The sequence below is a fragment of the Mchenga conophoros genome, linkage group LG17 (genome assembly GCF_057382185.1).
Source record: "Mchenga conophoros isolate Kocher_MC1m ecotype Shallow Benthic linkage group LG17, M_conophoros_male_GT1.1, whole genome shotgun sequence".
NCBI lineage: Eukaryota > Metazoa > Chordata > Actinopteri > Cichliformes > Cichlidae > Mchenga > Mchenga conophoros.
Genome location: NC_140542.1, coordinates 10,374,753 through 10,391,478, shown reverse-complemented (window position 1 = coordinate 10,391,478; position 16,726 = coordinate 10,374,753). Strand labels below are relative to the sequence as shown.

Here is a 16,726-nt window from a genome sequence, read left to right as displayed (position 1 = left end):
TTGCACAAATCTAACCCTGCTGGCTGGGAATTTCATTGGGTGGTGGGTGGTTTGGTGCTGACACTGAGCAATTCTGTGAATGCAATTTTTTTTTATTTATAGAGTTGTCATACAGGGCAAAATGTGAAAAAATTTGCAGTGAGTTACTCAGAGTTCTAGACGAGCGCTGGCTAAAAACAGAGGAGGGCCTAGATGGCGCAAGATTTGCCAGCTTTTTCTGCAAGGTTGGGATGGGCGGAGAGGGCTGCCTCTGCAGGACGACAACTAGATTCTTTCTTTGTCATTCTTTGACAACGACACAGCGGTACCCCGCCTCTCGCCTTATGACAGCTGGGATAGGCTCCAGCACCCCCCGCGACACTGAAAAGGATAAGTGGATGGATATTACTGAGGAGTCAGCATGGGGCGCGCCTCTGTCAGTGCGCCCCAGGGCAGCTGTGGCTACAATGTAGCTTGCTATCGCCAGTGTGTGAATGTGTGTGTGAATGGGTGAATGACTGAATGTAGTGTAAAGCGCTTTGGGGTCCTATGGACTAGAAAAGCGCTATACAAATGCAGGCCATTTACCATTTTTACCATTTTTCTCTTCATTGTTTAGGTGGATCCTGAAGTTTCCTATGTCACCATCAGCAACACCTAGAAAACCAAGATAAGGTGTTTTGTTTAGTGATATCTGTATGTTTGTTTGTTTGTTATTATTTTATCTATATATCAGACAGCTTTTTTCAGGTTCGTGTTGATGATGAAATGATGCAGTGACTTCTGCTCTACTGTCAATTTTAAAATAACATAGTTCAAGCTGTTGAAAGAAAAAGAATTTGCATTTAATGGAAAGACAATTTTTGAATATTGTTTATGGGTCCAACAGATTTAACCCTTGTGTGGTGTTCATATTTTTGTTACTCAGCCAGTGTTCATGGGTCTGGTGGACCCGCTAGAGTTTTGGCTTTCCAAATTAACACTATCAAACAATTTTATGTTAAATTACTCAACAGATGTTTACTTCATCCCAATTACAAGCCATATGAACAGCAAAGATGGTTAATTTTTTCCCTTTCCCTTTGTTAGATCACATTTATGAATTAATGTGCTTCTCGTTTGTTTGTTTGTTTTTATAAAATGTTATTAAAAAATAAATCAGTTATAATCAAGTGGAGTGAGTGGAAAGACACAACACATTTACACGTGAAGCAATATGTTTCACAACTAAATGGGATCAGCTGCTCATCAATGGTGACATTAGGCCCAGGGTTGTAAAACAGGGGGAGGTGGTGCACACACTTATCCCACACTGTCCTGATGGCAGCTAGCTTGTCTCTCTGCCGTCGAGCTGGTCTGTCATCTCGGTTATCAAAACGGATAATCCTGGAAATTTTGTGGAAGTTTTCCAGAGACATTGATGCACGGAAAGGTTCTTGCCGGTTTCTGCATCCCACAGGGATTCTGTGGATTCCTCTTCGGACCTGAAAACTCCTGCAAGGATAAGAACCCCAAAGTAGGCCTTTGGGGTTCTTGGAGGAATTTGGTCCATCTCCTTCCACCTCTCTCCAAAAACACACTTTCCTTCTAGATTACTGCAATCCAGAATAATTTTCTGGATGGAATCTGGGATGAAAAGCTCAAATGAAGACTTGATGTCCTGCACATGAGTAACTGTCAGCCGTTGGCCCTGGCTTATCACAGTAACAGCTCTGCAGGGGGGCTCATTTCTTGGGCAAGAAGACCATTCAATTTCACCAGTTATTGACATCCATATTTCTTCACTTGCTGTCTGGTGGGCTTGTTCTGGTCCTGAGCTGGCTGCAGATGGAGTACTCGTCTTCGTTTTGTTACTAAATGGTGCTCAACCTCATCCCCTTCTTCAAAGTCACTGTCAGACTCTGAATTTTCAGAAATGTGAAATATTCTGAAACCTCTTTGTCAACATCATCATCAGAAGCCCCTCTCTCTTCCAAAATCAATTGGATGGCCCTCGCAGCAGATAATCTTTTGCCATCTTGATCAGTTGTGATAAAGAACCACACTGGCAAAGTCTTATTTATAGTATTATGCCCCTAATTTGCAGGTGGGACAGGGTATGAGAAAATAAAATTTGGATCCCTCAAGAAAGAGGGTAAAATGTGTGGGAATGTAAGAGCAGACGTGTTGATAGTTGAATTTTCAACAATGTTGCAACTTTGTGCGCCAGCAGGAGGGGAAGAAAACACTATCAGCAGCACCAGAAAGGAGGAAGACAGAGTGTGGGAACACAGGACCTACACTTTCAACACTTTTATTAGACCTGGGTCCAGTGGACCCGAACACCTTGTATGTAATGTAAATGTGTGGGGGGAGGTACAGTATGAGGTCATTGAAAATTAGTTTATGTTCTTCACAGAAAATAAGCCAAAGCCAATGAATTTCAGGTTGAAAAAATAAATTGTTTAATTTTTCTTTTCAAAAAAAAACTGAAAACGGGTCTCACAGACCCGAACACCATACAAGGGTTAAAACCAACTGGAGATTGATTTACTTGAGAAGAGCAGACTTTTTGATAATTTATAGAAAATGGATTGTTTGGTGCAGAAGTACCTGGTGCGGGCAGCTCCAGCTTCGCCCTCCTGAGCTGTGTATTTTCATTTAACCTAGCTAACGCTGTTTCTAAAGCAAGAAATGGGTCTGTAATATCTTGTTCCTGGTTATCCATTTTTTATTATTATTGCTTAACAGGAATATATTAAAAGAACAAAAAACCACAAAAGACAGTTTGTTTGAAAAAACAAAATGAAAAAAAAAACACAAACTTTTTATAAGATGAGCTGAACTAATTCAGCGAACAGAGATACCGCGCGAAGAGCGATTGAAGCGAGCTGCCTTCGTGTGCGTGTTCGCCTTGTCCTCGTTGTCCTCGTTGTCCTTGCGATCCTACCGGTCCTGCTATTCCTCCTTCTGAGATGCCCTGAGAATTTGAGGGTAAGATACAAACAGTTAGTAAAGTTAAATAGAAAAGGGATAGTTTTTATAAAATGAGAAAAAGCGAGACCCTAGAGAGACTGACCGTGATTGGGTCTCAAAGGCAGGCGCGGTGCATTTCGTGTGTCTGATGGCGGAGAAGAAGAAGCGTTTCTGGGGCTCCGATTGGCCGGAGCATCCGGAGTGAGATCGGAGAGCGAGTCTTGCCTGGCCCCGGCGGACAGGCGCAAGTTTTTCCCAGAGGGTCGCGGGAGAGAACAAGCTCCGACGGGGATGGAACTGGGGCCGGATGAAGCGGGGCGATCTAGCATAGAGAGCAGATGCTGTCTGTCGTGTGTGGAGAGACGGATGTTCTTGCCTGTGGATCGCTCAAGCACTGGTGGAGAAGAATTCGGCGAACTCGAAAAAAATAAAGCTGTCCAAGTCTGAGATATCTAGAAAGTTTGATAAAAATGAAAAAGAGGGTAAATGTTTTGTTTTTCTTGTACAATTAGCTGTTAAGAGGGAGAACAAGAATGAACCAAACCAAACCTACCAACTCGATCGAGAGAACCAAAAAGAGAGGAGTTGAGCTCGCTTATCTCAGAGTCTGAAAAGAAATAACAACGAGTATTTACAAACGGGGAAAAACAGTAAAATATAAACATTATATGAACAAGAGTGAGAAAAATGAGGTACCTGATGAGGACATGATCGCTGCTAAAGTTTAGTGTACAAACGCACTTTTTAGCTCTGAGTGTTAGAGGCGAGCTTATTTATATTTTTAAAAAGTGTATTCCAAGTGTTACAGAAGCTATTTTGCATGGCTTTTGAAGATGAAAAAGCTTTTGAGAGAATGGTAAAAAGGAAAATGCGAAAATGTAGTTAGAGGGGGAAGATTAACACTTACCGAGTGATATGCACATAGGGCACGCGAAGGCAGTTGTTGTTGATCCCTGGTTTCGTGGCTGTTGCGAGCTCGCAAGCAGTCTGAGCGGCGCCAGTTGTTGATATGTCTGAAGTCAGAGGTCTTCTGGGAGCTCGACGGCAGTCTTAACCTCAGCGGGAGATCATAAAATCAGACCTGGAGCCGATTGGCTAACCGGGGTGCGAAGGGAGCTGTGCGATTTGTTATGTGATTGGCAGGGGGCGAAGTGAGGGGGAGTTGGTCTCTGGCGGAAAATTTTCAAACGATGTAAGCAGCGCATTTAGGAGCAGAGCGGGGAACGAACAAGGAGGAAAAAATTGTGCTCTGCTCTGGAAGGGTCGGCGATTAAGAGCGAGGTAGAACTTAGACTGTGCGTTGAATTTTAGAGGTTGCTAGTAAGAGGGAAGTTTTTGAAGAAAAAAGACTAAGGAGTTTTCCCCCTGTTTTGGATTATAAGGCTTTTGGGAATAGAGGGTAGCTAACAAGTTATTCTAGGGTTTTTGGGGAAATCGCGGAGGAGTTTTTAAGGAGTTTTCCCTGCTTATGTTTCTAAGGATTAGGTTAAGGGGGCTGCGGGGATCGCGAGAGTTTTTTTCTGAGTATGAGTTTTATTCTAAATCTACAAATGCATATAAATCGAAATAAAGTTTTGCCCCAAGGCATGCAGCCTGTATTTCCGGCCATACTGAACGTTACAAAAGCACAAGTTTAACTAAACAATTTTAATATGGTTTAAGAGATTTTTAAACACATAAGCACGGAGCCCGAGAGAGCACGGTCCGGAGACCTGTGATTCAATCAAAAACCAAAATACTTCACCCGGTATCTTTGTACTAGTTTGTCTGCATAGCTTGTCTCCTGTAGCCTTTGGTGACAAAGGAGGAGAGCCTTCGACCTCCGCTGTTCCTCATGGAGAGGTTAACGTTGAATATGAGCTAAATATGATATTGTAGTCCATTCGTAAGAGTGTTTTGAAGTGCTTATTTTACTATTTGAACTCTGTGAGGCAAACATACAAATGCTATCTGTGAGGCTCATATGCAATTTCTTAAATCCAAATCAAATCAAAACAAAGCTTTTATGCAATGAAAAGGTTCATTAAAACAATGTAAATATACATTTCAAAACAATTCTATGGGGCAACTGTTGCCAAGTCATGATGATGTCATAGGCTCCATTCCCCAAATTCCACAGTTAGGTTTGATTTTGTGATCTGAACACTTCAAGACAAACTTCAGACAAAAAACTAAGAAAAACAGTCACAAAACTCAAGATGAGTGAAGAAGTCCAGCCGCCATACAAGTCGAGCTCAGTGTATAATGAACTCCGTTCGGAGGGGCAATTTTGTGATGCAATCATCAAAGTGGAGGATGTTGAATTTCCGGTCCACAGGGTCATCCTGTGTAACCGTACGCCGTACTTCAGGTGAGTTGCTTACCTGATAATGTGAAGGACAGTTGACTGGTTTATACCTGTGAAAAATGTAATTCATGTACTTAGTCTGTGAAACAGTGCCAACAAAAAGGAACGGGTTGAATCATAAAACTTTTGTGATAGAAAGACTTTGTCACGGTCAACTGACAGATACACCCAAAACATAATGCAAACATTTGCAGATTTCATCTTTACCTTCACAGAGCTCCAGATTCCACTTCAGTAAATGTGCCATTTAAAAAGCACTGTGAATCACTTGGTGATTGTGTGAAGTCTAATTGAAGTGTTTTATTAAGTTATATTAATATCTTCCCCACTGTTTGATACAGTAAGACACACCAGACTTCCTGATACTAAAAATGTTGAATTTTGTTATACAGTTATACACTGAGCAAAAGTTTTGAGTTGCCTCTCATTTTTTTATATTTTGCTTTGAAACAGATGATTTTTTAAAAGTCCACTTGAGCAATAGTTCTCAACGTGTTTTTTTGAAGACTTGTAAAGGTTTCGTTTGGACATTTTTCACCCTTTTTAGTCCAGTGCTTGTACCCGAGGAATGGTTTTGTTTTTGTTCATTTGTTTATTTGTTTGTTAAGCCATTTAACGCTGATATATGAATCATTCAAGCATAAAAAGGACACTAAAACTCAAAGGATGAACCATTATTGTTTCTACACATAACGCATACTTAGGGTGAAGAATCAATTTTAAAGACAAATGGTAAATGGTCTGCATTTGTATAGCGCTTTACTCAGTCCCTAAGGACCCCAAAGCGCTTTACACTACATTCAGTCATTCACCTATTCACACACACATTCACACACTGGCAATGGCAAGCTACGTTGTACACTGAAAAAAAGGGACTGGCCATCTCTTGGATTTATGTAAGCATCTTGCATGTATTTAACACAATTGCCTCATGTTTTAAAGTTAAATGTAACTATATAGTGTAAAAACTACATGATATGCAGAAAGGGTGTATTAAATTGTTCATATCATGTTCAGGTGAAGTAAGTCAATAAGATAGCAACGTTAAATCTCGTGAAACCACGCGTGATTTCATCTCGCGGGCTTTGGATCGTGGTTTAAAAAAGGCATCCATCTCAGTCAAGTCGAGCAGCCAACTCTACGTTTTTGGTATGTCTTGATTTTTTGAATTAATATTTACCATATTTCAGCCAAATGTAGTTAAACGTCTAGAGTGTCGCCATGTAACATGCTAAAAAAGAGCCGTTAGCTTATTTGCTGTTTTATCTGTTGTCAAAGAATTGGCGCTTTTTCATTTGAATTTGTCTTTGGCACAAGAGCCGTAATATCACATTAAACCTAATTACGAGGCACTCATAACATAATTTGGTTTTCTGTGTGAATAGATTTGCCAACTGACTCTTCAGTTACATTGTGTATTTACTGCACCATGGTGTTAGTGAGATTTTGGACATTGAACAGCTTTAGCTAATATCATCAGCGGCATTATGCTAGCTTACATCCCTACCCCTCCTGGCCTCACCTGCTGTCCTTTTGTTTTTGTTTTTGTTTTTTTTGCTGCACATTGAGAGACGACCTCTATTCTGCATTTCACCAGGAGTCAGCTGATGGATTGTGGGTTCAAGGTGTTATGGTAAGAAAGTATATTCTATTTTCGTTTCTGTAACTTAATTATAATGGGTTTTTTTATAATTATTAGGTGCATGCATACTCACCCTATTAATACAACTGAGAAATCCAAAATCTGCCATAGGTTTAACTTATACCTGTATGTATTGCCAGAAAGGTGATTACTGGACTCGCATTAATGCACACTTGAACTGAAATGAGGTTGTAACTTGTGGGTTGTTGGGTTGCAAATCAGAAACAAACATCTTTGGATTTTTTTTAATCCCATAAGATCTGGAAACACAGTTTTTATTCAACAAAACATTACTGATTAACCAAGCACAGTGCCTGCTGTTATTTCAAAATAATTTTATGTCATTTCAGATAAAATGCAGCATTCCAGTGCATCCCAACCATGCCTTTACAGTCAAGGTTTCTGACGGAGCTGAGTTTCTCTCTGACAGTCTGCTGAAAGTGTTTGCAAAGTGATCGGGGGAACAGGGCACAAAGCTAAAGGATGTAGCTGCCATTATGACAGTAAGAACTTTAAAATTCTTTAACTACAAAGTGTATATGTATTGCATTAGGTCAGTAAAAATTTTATGCTACATCCATTGAAACAGTCAACTATTACCTGTGAGTAATGATTCCACTAAAAGGATGCCATAATTTTCGTCATGCATTTACTGGCCCACTGAGAAAAATTTATCTTTTTTTAAAAATAAATGTTCTGGAAACTATATATCCATAAAGTTGATGTCAAACAGGAACTTTTGATATTGCTTTGTAGATGCTGGTGTTGCATGTTGACTGGTTTAAGTTTTGGTCTGGGATCATTTTCTTCTGTGCTACTGAAAAGTTCACAAATCTCTGTTTTCTTTGTTATAATAGTCAAGGATGACATTAATGCTCGGAGTCCCTCATCAAAGTGCTCCGCATCTGTGTGAAAGACAATTGCAACATCTTGGTGCAGGAGTTCATGGTGAGTGTTTTATGAGTAGATTGTGGATTTGCAACCTTTAAAAATGCATTTAGTTATCCACTTGATCCTCATTGGACTGGTTAGGACCAGTAGTCCTCTTTAATAATTTGAAGTTCACATGAGGCCTGGTAGTGAACTCGGCCGCCGGCCCTTGAGGCCCCACCCCCACCCCTGTATTAGGGGTCACATCAGTGTGAAAAAACTTTAAATTTGTCATTCTAATGAACAAAGGAAAATCCCACCAGTATTTACATTAGCTTTTGTTTGAAAAAAAAAAAAAAAGACCAACTGACCAACAGCTAACCAAATTGTGGGGCTGAAAGTCTAAATTCTAACATCTTCTGAGTGACATAGCCTGGATTTCTGATGGGCCGGTGTCTTTCTAACAAAAACTAATGTAAAGCATTTGAAATTATTATGTTTTTCACCCTCTCTTAGAAACTCTGTTAGACCATGAATGGCAGCATGGCAGGCCACTCTTTGGCTATAGCTATTTACTATGTTGCTTGCATTGGTTTAAATTACTCTAACATTAGAACTGGTAGATTCAAAAGAGATGAGTTTAAAAAGGAATCTTAAAGAAATGTTTTGTGTTTAACCAGGACTTGACTGAGGCCACTGCACAGATTGCGAAAACCACAATGAACATCTGTCTCCAGAGATGCGCCAGGCAATGACTTTTCTGATGTTGTTCTTCAAGATCTGGATAACGTGACCTTTGCAGTAGCCATGCTGTTTGGACCTTTTTTATTCCTTCAACATGAGTTACCCATCACAACTCTGCTACACTTTTGAGGTGATTCAATGGGTGGTAATGGAGTTGGATGCAACTCAGCTCTCAAGAAAAGCTCACAACTAAGACAAAACTGCTCCTGCAACGAAGCTCACTGTTATGCATGTGAGGTGACCAGCTCTAGGTGAGAAGACATTTAAATCTCACACTTGTTCTGCTGCATTTTTGAAGCTCAATTCCAGGAACGGATCGCAGGGTTCATTTTTATATACTCTGCAACTGCCATGAGGACGAGCCGTTTTTTGTTGTTGTTTGTTTTTCCTTTTGCTCTGTACAAGTTCTGTTTGTCTGTTTGGCAGCATTTTTAAATTTCTCTTTGTATTTTTTCTTTCTTTTACTAGTGAAGAGATGTAGCGTGAACAGTTATACAGTCTAAATATCCCATATGGGTCGTGTGAAATGGTATTTTCAGTTTCATTCAGTTGAAGTAAAGAACGTTGAATATTTCTAAGTGTGCTGTTTTGAACCAAGATGTCACAGTATGATCAGTGCTGTAATTTTTGACAGTCACTGTATCAATGTTATTTTTGCGTCTCTTGAATAAAGTTTTTGACCTGCAAGTGCTAATTTCTTTAGTTATTGGGGTAAAATGGGTAGTGTTAATAGGAAGGTGTTTGCCAATTCAGTAACCTAATTTAATGTTAATGGAAACTAACATTACCTCAAATTGTTTAGTTATAATTGTTGTTTAACTGAATCTTGATGTCAGAGGCCTTAAATAGAATGTTTTGTATTGTTCTTTCCCAACATTTTTCAAAAGAAACAGTCTAATTTCTTTGCTGCGATTGATTCCAGAGAACACGGAAGAACTGACATTATTTAACTGTTGATTTATATAGATTCAGTAGAGGAGTAATGTCAGTTTAATTCTTTACCTACTGCAGTGAAATTAGACATGTTGTTTTGAAAGGTTACTGGTGGATGCCAGCAACCATCTTGGAAGAGAACAATACAATCTGTTATAAGGCCTCCATTTGAAAATTGTGTATTTGATACTAGAATATAATAGCAAAATGTAATTTGAAGATAACATGTAGTATTTAAGTGACCAAGTAGTATTGGGTAAAAGTTATTGAATCGTGTTGGGATAACGTGAGAAAATTGTGAAGGATTAAAATATTCCAAGAGCTCAAATTACTTCATCAAAACATGTTTAAGTCACATTTTATCAACACAAATTGCACAAGTTTATTGAACATGAATAAATTGTGTTAATTTAACTCAATTGTTTAAGTTGCTGCCAAAGCAAAACATCTGTGTGCAACAAATGTCCACCATTGAATTAAGTAAATCCAACAACATATTTTTTTCAGTGTAGCCACAGCTGCCCGGGGCACACTGACAGAGGCAAAACAAGGAGTAGCACGTATTAAAAAAAAGTAATGTTCTACAGCAAATGAACAGTATCTGAAAGTCATGTCCTTAAGAAAAAAGAAAGAATGCAGCAAATTCATGACACAAGACCATTTAATCCATCTACTTATCATGAAACCTCATCAGAAATGGTTTCATGGTTCATGTAAAACCTGTTAAAACCAATAAATAAATGTTAAGAAAAAAAAAGAAAAGAAATGGTTGTGGAAGGGAAACAGAGACTGTAATTAAGCAACATGCACTGGAACTTCCATAAGGAAAGGAAACAGACTGAGGTATGCCAAATTATGCAATAACTAGACTAAAGATCAGGGCAAACTGGCCTTATGGAGTTGATTTCAATATTTGTCACAGAGGTACAACAGTGAGTGTCTAGAGTTAACTTTAAAACACGGTGGAGGCTCTGTCGTGGTGTGGGACTGCATTGTGTTTGGCAAAAGCTTCATAAACATGGTGCCAATGTAATAAAGACATTGAAAACCCAACAATCAAGCGCACTAAACATGTACAAACTCTGTTTTGGAGTTATATACTCTATGGCAATATGGACTAGACATTACAAGACTATCACAGTAATCACATAGTAACACATGTAATTAGGAAATCATTTCCATTCCTGTCAACAGATTTTATATATTTATCTTACTTGTGCATGACATAGTTTATTATCTTGTTGCCTCCACACCGTTTAATATTCTCTACTCTGTCTCCATCTCTACCCTCAGGGCTCTTTTCATCCGCTGGAGCAACCCAGACAAACAGGTCTTCAACATACCTGGCTTGTCTCCTGAGATGATGGAACTCATCATTAACTTTGCATACACCGGCTCAGTTTCCATAACGGAGGAAAATGTAGTGGAACTTCTCATGGCAGCTGATCAACTCAATGCAATGGACATTGTGAAACTCTGCTCTGACTTCCTCGGGGAGCAACTGTGCCCAGAGAACTGCGTTGGCATTTGGCAGTTCACAAAAGTATGCTTATCACCCGAACTACGCGCCAAGGCCTACCACTACATCATCAATAACTTTAAGCAGGTTGTTCTTGAGGAGGAGTTCCTGCAGCTAACTGTGGAGGAACTTGCTGACATCCTTGATAGAGACGACCTCAATGTGCAGTTGGAGACCACTGTGTATGAAGCGCTTACAAAGTGGATTAGCCATGTACCTGCAGAACGGAAACAACACCTCACCGCTCTGTTGCCCAAGGTCTATAAACTTTCATTACTACATTTAGTTTGGACTTAAATCTTCAGCATTTAAGTCATAGATTGAGTCGTTCCATCTGGGTGTAAGGATGCTTTAATATCTCAAGATGTTGCTCTTTTCAGCTGTAGCCAAACCACATTTAAGAAATTCTCTTCAAGAGCATTAAAACCGTATCAGATCTCTACACACATACTATAGAATAAATTATATTTATTAAGTATAGTTGCTAGGGCTATGACTAAAAACTGTCCCTGCTGACGAAAAGGCTAATGGTGTCTGACTTTGGTCGCTCTCTTGCTATCAATAAGAAAATTAAACAACATTAGGAGCATTATCCTAAAGAAGCTTGAGTTTACTAAAACTGATGTAGTTGAAATTCAGTGTTTTTTCTATTCTCTAAGTCAGGGGTGCTCACACTTTTTCCGCATGTGAGCTACTTATAAAATGACCAAGTCAAAATGATCTACCCACTACAAAAATCCAAAACATATACTTATTTATAAATATATTGAGGATTCTTTATATCTACAATGTATATACATGCATAACCGCAATATCCAATATTTCACAACACAATTAACTATGTAAATCTTTTGTCATTACCTGAGTTTACTCTGATGACTTGCACTGAATTGAATCAGCCTGGGATGCATAGTCCGGACAGTAGCTGCTGACGGCCAGGTTTAAGAGAAAAAACCGAGAGCTAAAAATTGGAGTTAACTCGCTGACTAGCTTGTCAGTTTTACTACACTTCGCGCCACTGTTTGCGCATGCGCAGCGACCTAAGCGTCAGAAAAAATCTGATGTCATCTGACTGGCTTCCCTGTATCAATCAAGTGACGGGATGGATGATAGGCTGGCATCTATTTTTTTAATGCCATGCGATCTACCAATACTACCTTTGCGATCGACTGGTCGATCGCGATCGACGTATTGAGCACCCCTGCTCTAAGTCATATTCTCTTCTGTCATCTCTCTGTAGGTCCGACTGGGATTGATGACGTCAGACTACCTAAAGGACAATGTGCTGTCTAGTGAGCTGGTGGGGGCCAATTCTGAGTGCCTGTCCATGATAAGTAATGCCATCTTAGACATACATGGTCTAGGAAGCAGACCCTTCATGTCTGGCTTGTGTCACCCTCTTGTTCGTCCCCGCCTGCCTCATTCCATCCTGCTGGCCATTGGGGGGTGGAGTGGTGGTAATCCAACTAACGGCATCGAGGCCTACGATTGCAGGGCTAACCGCTGGGTCAACGTAACGAACAACCTCGAGTTTCCTCGTGCTTATCATGGAGCCGCCTTCCTCAACGGGTACGTCTACTTCATTGGTGGCTTCGACAGGGTGGAGCATTTCACCAGCGTCTGTAGGTTTGACCTGACCACTCGCTCCTGTAAGGAGGTGGGGCCCATGCACTCCTGCCGCTGCTATGTGAGTGTGACTGTGTTGAATGGGTTCATCTATGCCCTGGGAGGCTTCGACGGGCATGTACAACTCAGCAGTGCAGAGCGCTATCAACCTGAAATCAACCAGTGGAGTCTTATTGCACTGATGCACGAACAGAGGAGCGACGCCAGCTGCACAACACTTAACAACCGGGTGGGTGAAGTAAAAGAGTAGCAGAGAAATAGAGTAGGGTCTCAGGCACACAGGCCTAGAGACCTGTCAGCAACCTTTGGTAACAACCAGTTGCTAGGGAAAAATGTGTACTCCTCAGCTGGTTAGGCAGTGATTGTATGAAAGACTCTACAGATTTCTACAGCAAATAGTTTGAGTATTTGCAGACAAGTCAGAGTACTCCATGCAAACCTCAACAGTCTGCTTACGACCAAAGGAAACACAAGGAGGCTTGTGGTGCAACACCTTCCTGGTTACAATTTCACGGTAGTGACAGCCATCAACCTCCAGCAACCACTTGCCAACCAGTCAGGGAATACACATTTTTACAGTGAAGCGAGGCGCAAGATAGGTCACAAACTGGTTTCTGTGTTCATGTTTTCAAATTTAAAAGTATAGTTTAAAAAGTTGAAAAATATACTAATATATATCTATTTTGTTTCTAACTGATCACAAGTGCATCTTTGCATTTATGTACAGTACTTTAGTTGAGTTGACTTGTCAACTAAAATATAACAGATATTACAAAAATAGTAAAACACATCATTATTTTATTATATTAAGATCCCAGATTACAATTATTTATCTGCATTCCTGAACAGAAAAATTAGCCTTATTGATTGAATGTTATGTTTGATTCATTTCTGGCTTTCTGACTGAAAGAAGTCCCACATACTCAGGTAAAAGTTGGGTGCATAAACATGTTTTTATGACAGGTAATTGTAAAACACACACATTTGTTATTACACATTTGTTTTGTTCAGTTGGACACTTGGGTACTGAGTATCGGTCTTACTTCACAAATGATGTGGAAACATTTCACTTACAGGTAACATTGTTTCCAACTGAAATCTAAGAAATGTAAAGATATTTAATGTCCCTTTTTTGTTTTCAGATTTACATTTGTGGTGGATTCAATGGCAACGAGTTTCTGCAGACAGCTGAATATTACAACCCAGAGAGCAACCAGTGGACGATGATCAGTCCCATGAACAGCCGCCGCAGCGGGATAGGTGTCATTGCATATGCAGATCATGTCTTTGCAGTAAGACCACAAAGTAGTGCTGACACTCACGTAACATACAAATCAAATCTGTAATGTTCTTTGATCAGCAAGGCTTAACACAGATTTGGCTGACACAGAATTTTGCTAACTTTGTTTTGTATTTATCAATGATCAGATTCCTATCCTGACCACAGGTTCAGAGAAGGCATTCTTACTCATTCTATGTATTAATTTAACCGATTAATGATGTTTCTGCCTCATTTTTCTTTTCATGTTCCCCATTACCAAAATGTTGTGTCTTTAATGATTTCACTCATGATTTCACATTTCACTCAGTACAACAGAAATACTTGTTCAAAACCAACATTGTCATCCTCATCGTTCCATAGAGGACATATGTTAGAGACAATTTCAAACTCATCCTGCAACACCTTTAGAAAAATGAGGGAATAAGCCAAGTGATTAGAACTCATCCTCTGGGGACGGTAGGCATTTTAGCTGTAAATTTTATCTTGCTATTTGCCTTAAAACCACTTATTTAGTTGTTTTGCAGCTGCACCCTTTGGTAAAAAGCAAAGATTTTAGTCTCACCTTCTGAGACACACTTCTTTCTTTATTTAGCTAGCTACCGTTTAGTATTTATTTTCTATTCAGACTAAGTCTCTATTCAAATAAAGGAAAAGTTATTATCAGCAGAATGCAGTGACCTTACCCTGGTGCTGACCTCAGGGTCTTTGATCAGGCTTTTAGGCCCCAAGGCCTGTCAGGGCTACTTTAATCTGTTATAGGAAGAAAGGACTGGAACTCAATGTTCCTTTTTGGACTAAAGGCAAAAGAGCTGTGAAGACATTTATACTGAAAACACAAATACTTTTTGTCGAGGGCTATTCATCTTTGTTGATAATAGCGTGGTGTGATAGACAACAGTGCTTTAATAGCTGTAGTTGAGGCTTGAGTGAAAAAAGGTCTCATACAGACTTCCACAACAGCTGGCTTCTACTTTATTTTACTTTCTCCTTTTAATTCAGAAGTCATTTTCACACACCACTGCACCCTGATCTTTTCTAGACATTCCCAACAAATGTGGGCCTGTGAGGATGCAAATACTGGGACGTTAATGGGCCTTTTTTAAACAACTTTTATGTGTAAACTCCATATAACAGCATGAGAATATGTCAGGTAGCTGTTCGCTTTATCCAGGTAAAACCCTAAACCAATCAGAGTATTTCCAGTAGTCAGATCACACCTAAGGTAAACAATCTCCTTGTATCTGCTACATATTAACTTTGGACAGTATTGCAACTTAATTCTTCAGTCATTTTCTGGAGTATCTGTGCAAAAACAGCTAAAGACATATAGCAGGTACATTTTCTTACAGGGGTACGGTGAAGCTGGTTACACTTACATTCAATCATTTGACCCACGTATTTACTTTTAGGTTGGTGGCTTCGATGGAAACAACTGTCTGCACACCGCTGAGGCTTACAACCCACATTCCAATACGTGGAACCTCGTGTCCTCTATGCTGACCCCCCGCAGCAACTTTGGCATAGATGACTTCTATTATGTTGCTCTTTGTTGTTTGCTGTCTCCTCTGTTTGTTTGTTTGTTTGTTTGTTTGTTTGTTTTTTCTCCATACAGGTGACCCAGGAGTTTTTTGTTTTTTTTTGTCTCTCTTCCCCCCCCTTCTCACCGTCTCTTCTCCCCTTGGGTTTTCTTTCTTTCTCTCCCCCTCTCTCTCTCATTCATTCCCCCTGTCCTATTTATTAAAAAAAAAAAAAAAAAAAAAAAAAATGACAAAGGATGAACTGAAGCTCTGCCATCACGTAATGTCGCATACTGCTGTTTCTGATGTCATTTAAAAAAAAAAAAAAAAAAAAAAAAAAAAAAAAAAAACTTTGGCATTGAGGTAATTGACGATCGCCTCTTTGTCGTCGGGGGTTTCAACGGCTTCACCACCACTTCGAACATTGAGTACTACGACGCTTTAACCAATGAGTGGTATGAGGCGTGCAACATGGAGATTTTCCGCAGCGCCTTGAGCTGCTGTGTGGTGTCCGGACTTTGCAACATGACTGAGTACACCTTTCCTCGTGACGTCCTGCCACTTGCAAATGTGCCAGAAGAAGCAATGGAGTCAGCAGACTCCACGTAACATCTTTAAAGTGCAGTGCTGCCATGTGTTAACATCTGAGACTCCAACATGAAGGACTGAAATAAATCTTTAGAGCATTAAACTGCTGGTGAACTGGACATTTTTTGTAGGTATCTCAAAAACTTTCAGTAGGAGAGTCTGCACTGTAGATACTGGGTTTTATTAAGAGAATGCAATTGCAACAATAACAAATTGAAAAGATTTTTTCATTCCCTGTAATGTATGGCTGCTGAGTAGCCACACCAGACATGCACACAGGGTGACTAGATCACAATAAGCCGCATGTCGGACTTTTCAACTCTTGCTAGGTAAACACAATAAGAATAAAGGGAAGTTTTCACTCCCCCTTGTTATTTCAGCTGCGGTTCTGTCTGGTAACAGTCTATAGGTTTGAGTAAGGATGTATCCATAGGTCTTTTTGGAGCACTAGCTGACAATTTATGAATCTTTAGCCAAATATCACACAAATATACTGTGTCGCTTCACACCATTTTTTCTCTTATGTGAAACTGAAAAATAACTCTATTTCTCAGTATATCTGTTATCTGCTTTGTGGTATTTTCCACTATATTGCGTAGAATGATATATTTGTTCATGATAAAAGCACCAACTTTATATGTACTGAGGAAAATCCAGTGTTTAGAAAGGTGGATGTCCTGCAGAGCCTGTAAAATGTGGGACATTGGTTCAAGATGTGGGAGAG

General features: G+C 39.7%; 1 protein-coding gene and 2 long non-coding RNA genes across 3 annotated transcripts; 2 read left to right on the top strand and 1 right to left on the bottom strand.

The window, feature by feature from the left end:
* Positions 1–2,436: 2,436 nt before the first annotated feature.
* LOC146555091 (uncharacterized) lies at positions 2,437–6,080 on the bottom strand. The gene is made up of 3 exons (XR_014889157.1): positions 3,488–6,080; positions 3,038–3,386; positions 2,437–2,938 (listed from the first exon to the last, which is right to left on the bottom strand). It is a non-coding gene; the product is annotated as an uncharacterized LOC146555091 (long non-coding RNA).
* Positions 5,053–16,514, top strand: LOC146555089 (kelch-like protein 10). Its single transcript, XM_085251661.1, has 6 exons — positions 5,053–5,284; positions 10,764–11,247; positions 12,230–12,844; positions 13,758–13,907; positions 15,307–15,435; positions 15,778–16,514. Exons 1-6 carry the CDS (start codon positions 5,133–5,135, stop codon positions 16,021–16,023), a joined length of 1,776 nt encoding a protein of 591 aa, XP_085107787.1. The 5' UTR covers positions 5,053–5,132; the 3' UTR covers positions 16,024–16,514.
* LOC146555090 (uncharacterized) lies at positions 6,009–9,223 on the top strand. Its single transcript, XR_014889156.1, has 4 exons — positions 6,009–6,914; positions 7,274–7,426; positions 7,781–7,871; positions 8,474–9,223. It is a non-coding gene; the product is annotated as an uncharacterized LOC146555090 (long non-coding RNA).
* Positions 16,515–16,726: the final 212 nt, after the last annotated feature.

Bases quoted from the DNA above. Each gene is read 5' to 3' on its own strand.
- LOC146555089 (XM_085251661.1), top strand. From the start codon at position 5,133: ATGAGTGAAGAAGTCCAGCCGCCATACAAGTCGAGCTCAGTGTATAAT. The intron at 13,908-15,306 runs GTAAGACCACAA...ATTTACTTTTAG, and splicing joins ATGCAGATCATGTCTTTGCA to GTTGGTGGCTTCGATGGAAA. The intron at 15,436-15,777 runs GTTGCTCTTTGT...TTTGGCATTGAG, and splicing joins GCATAGATGACTTCTATTAT to GTAATTGACGATCGCCTCTT.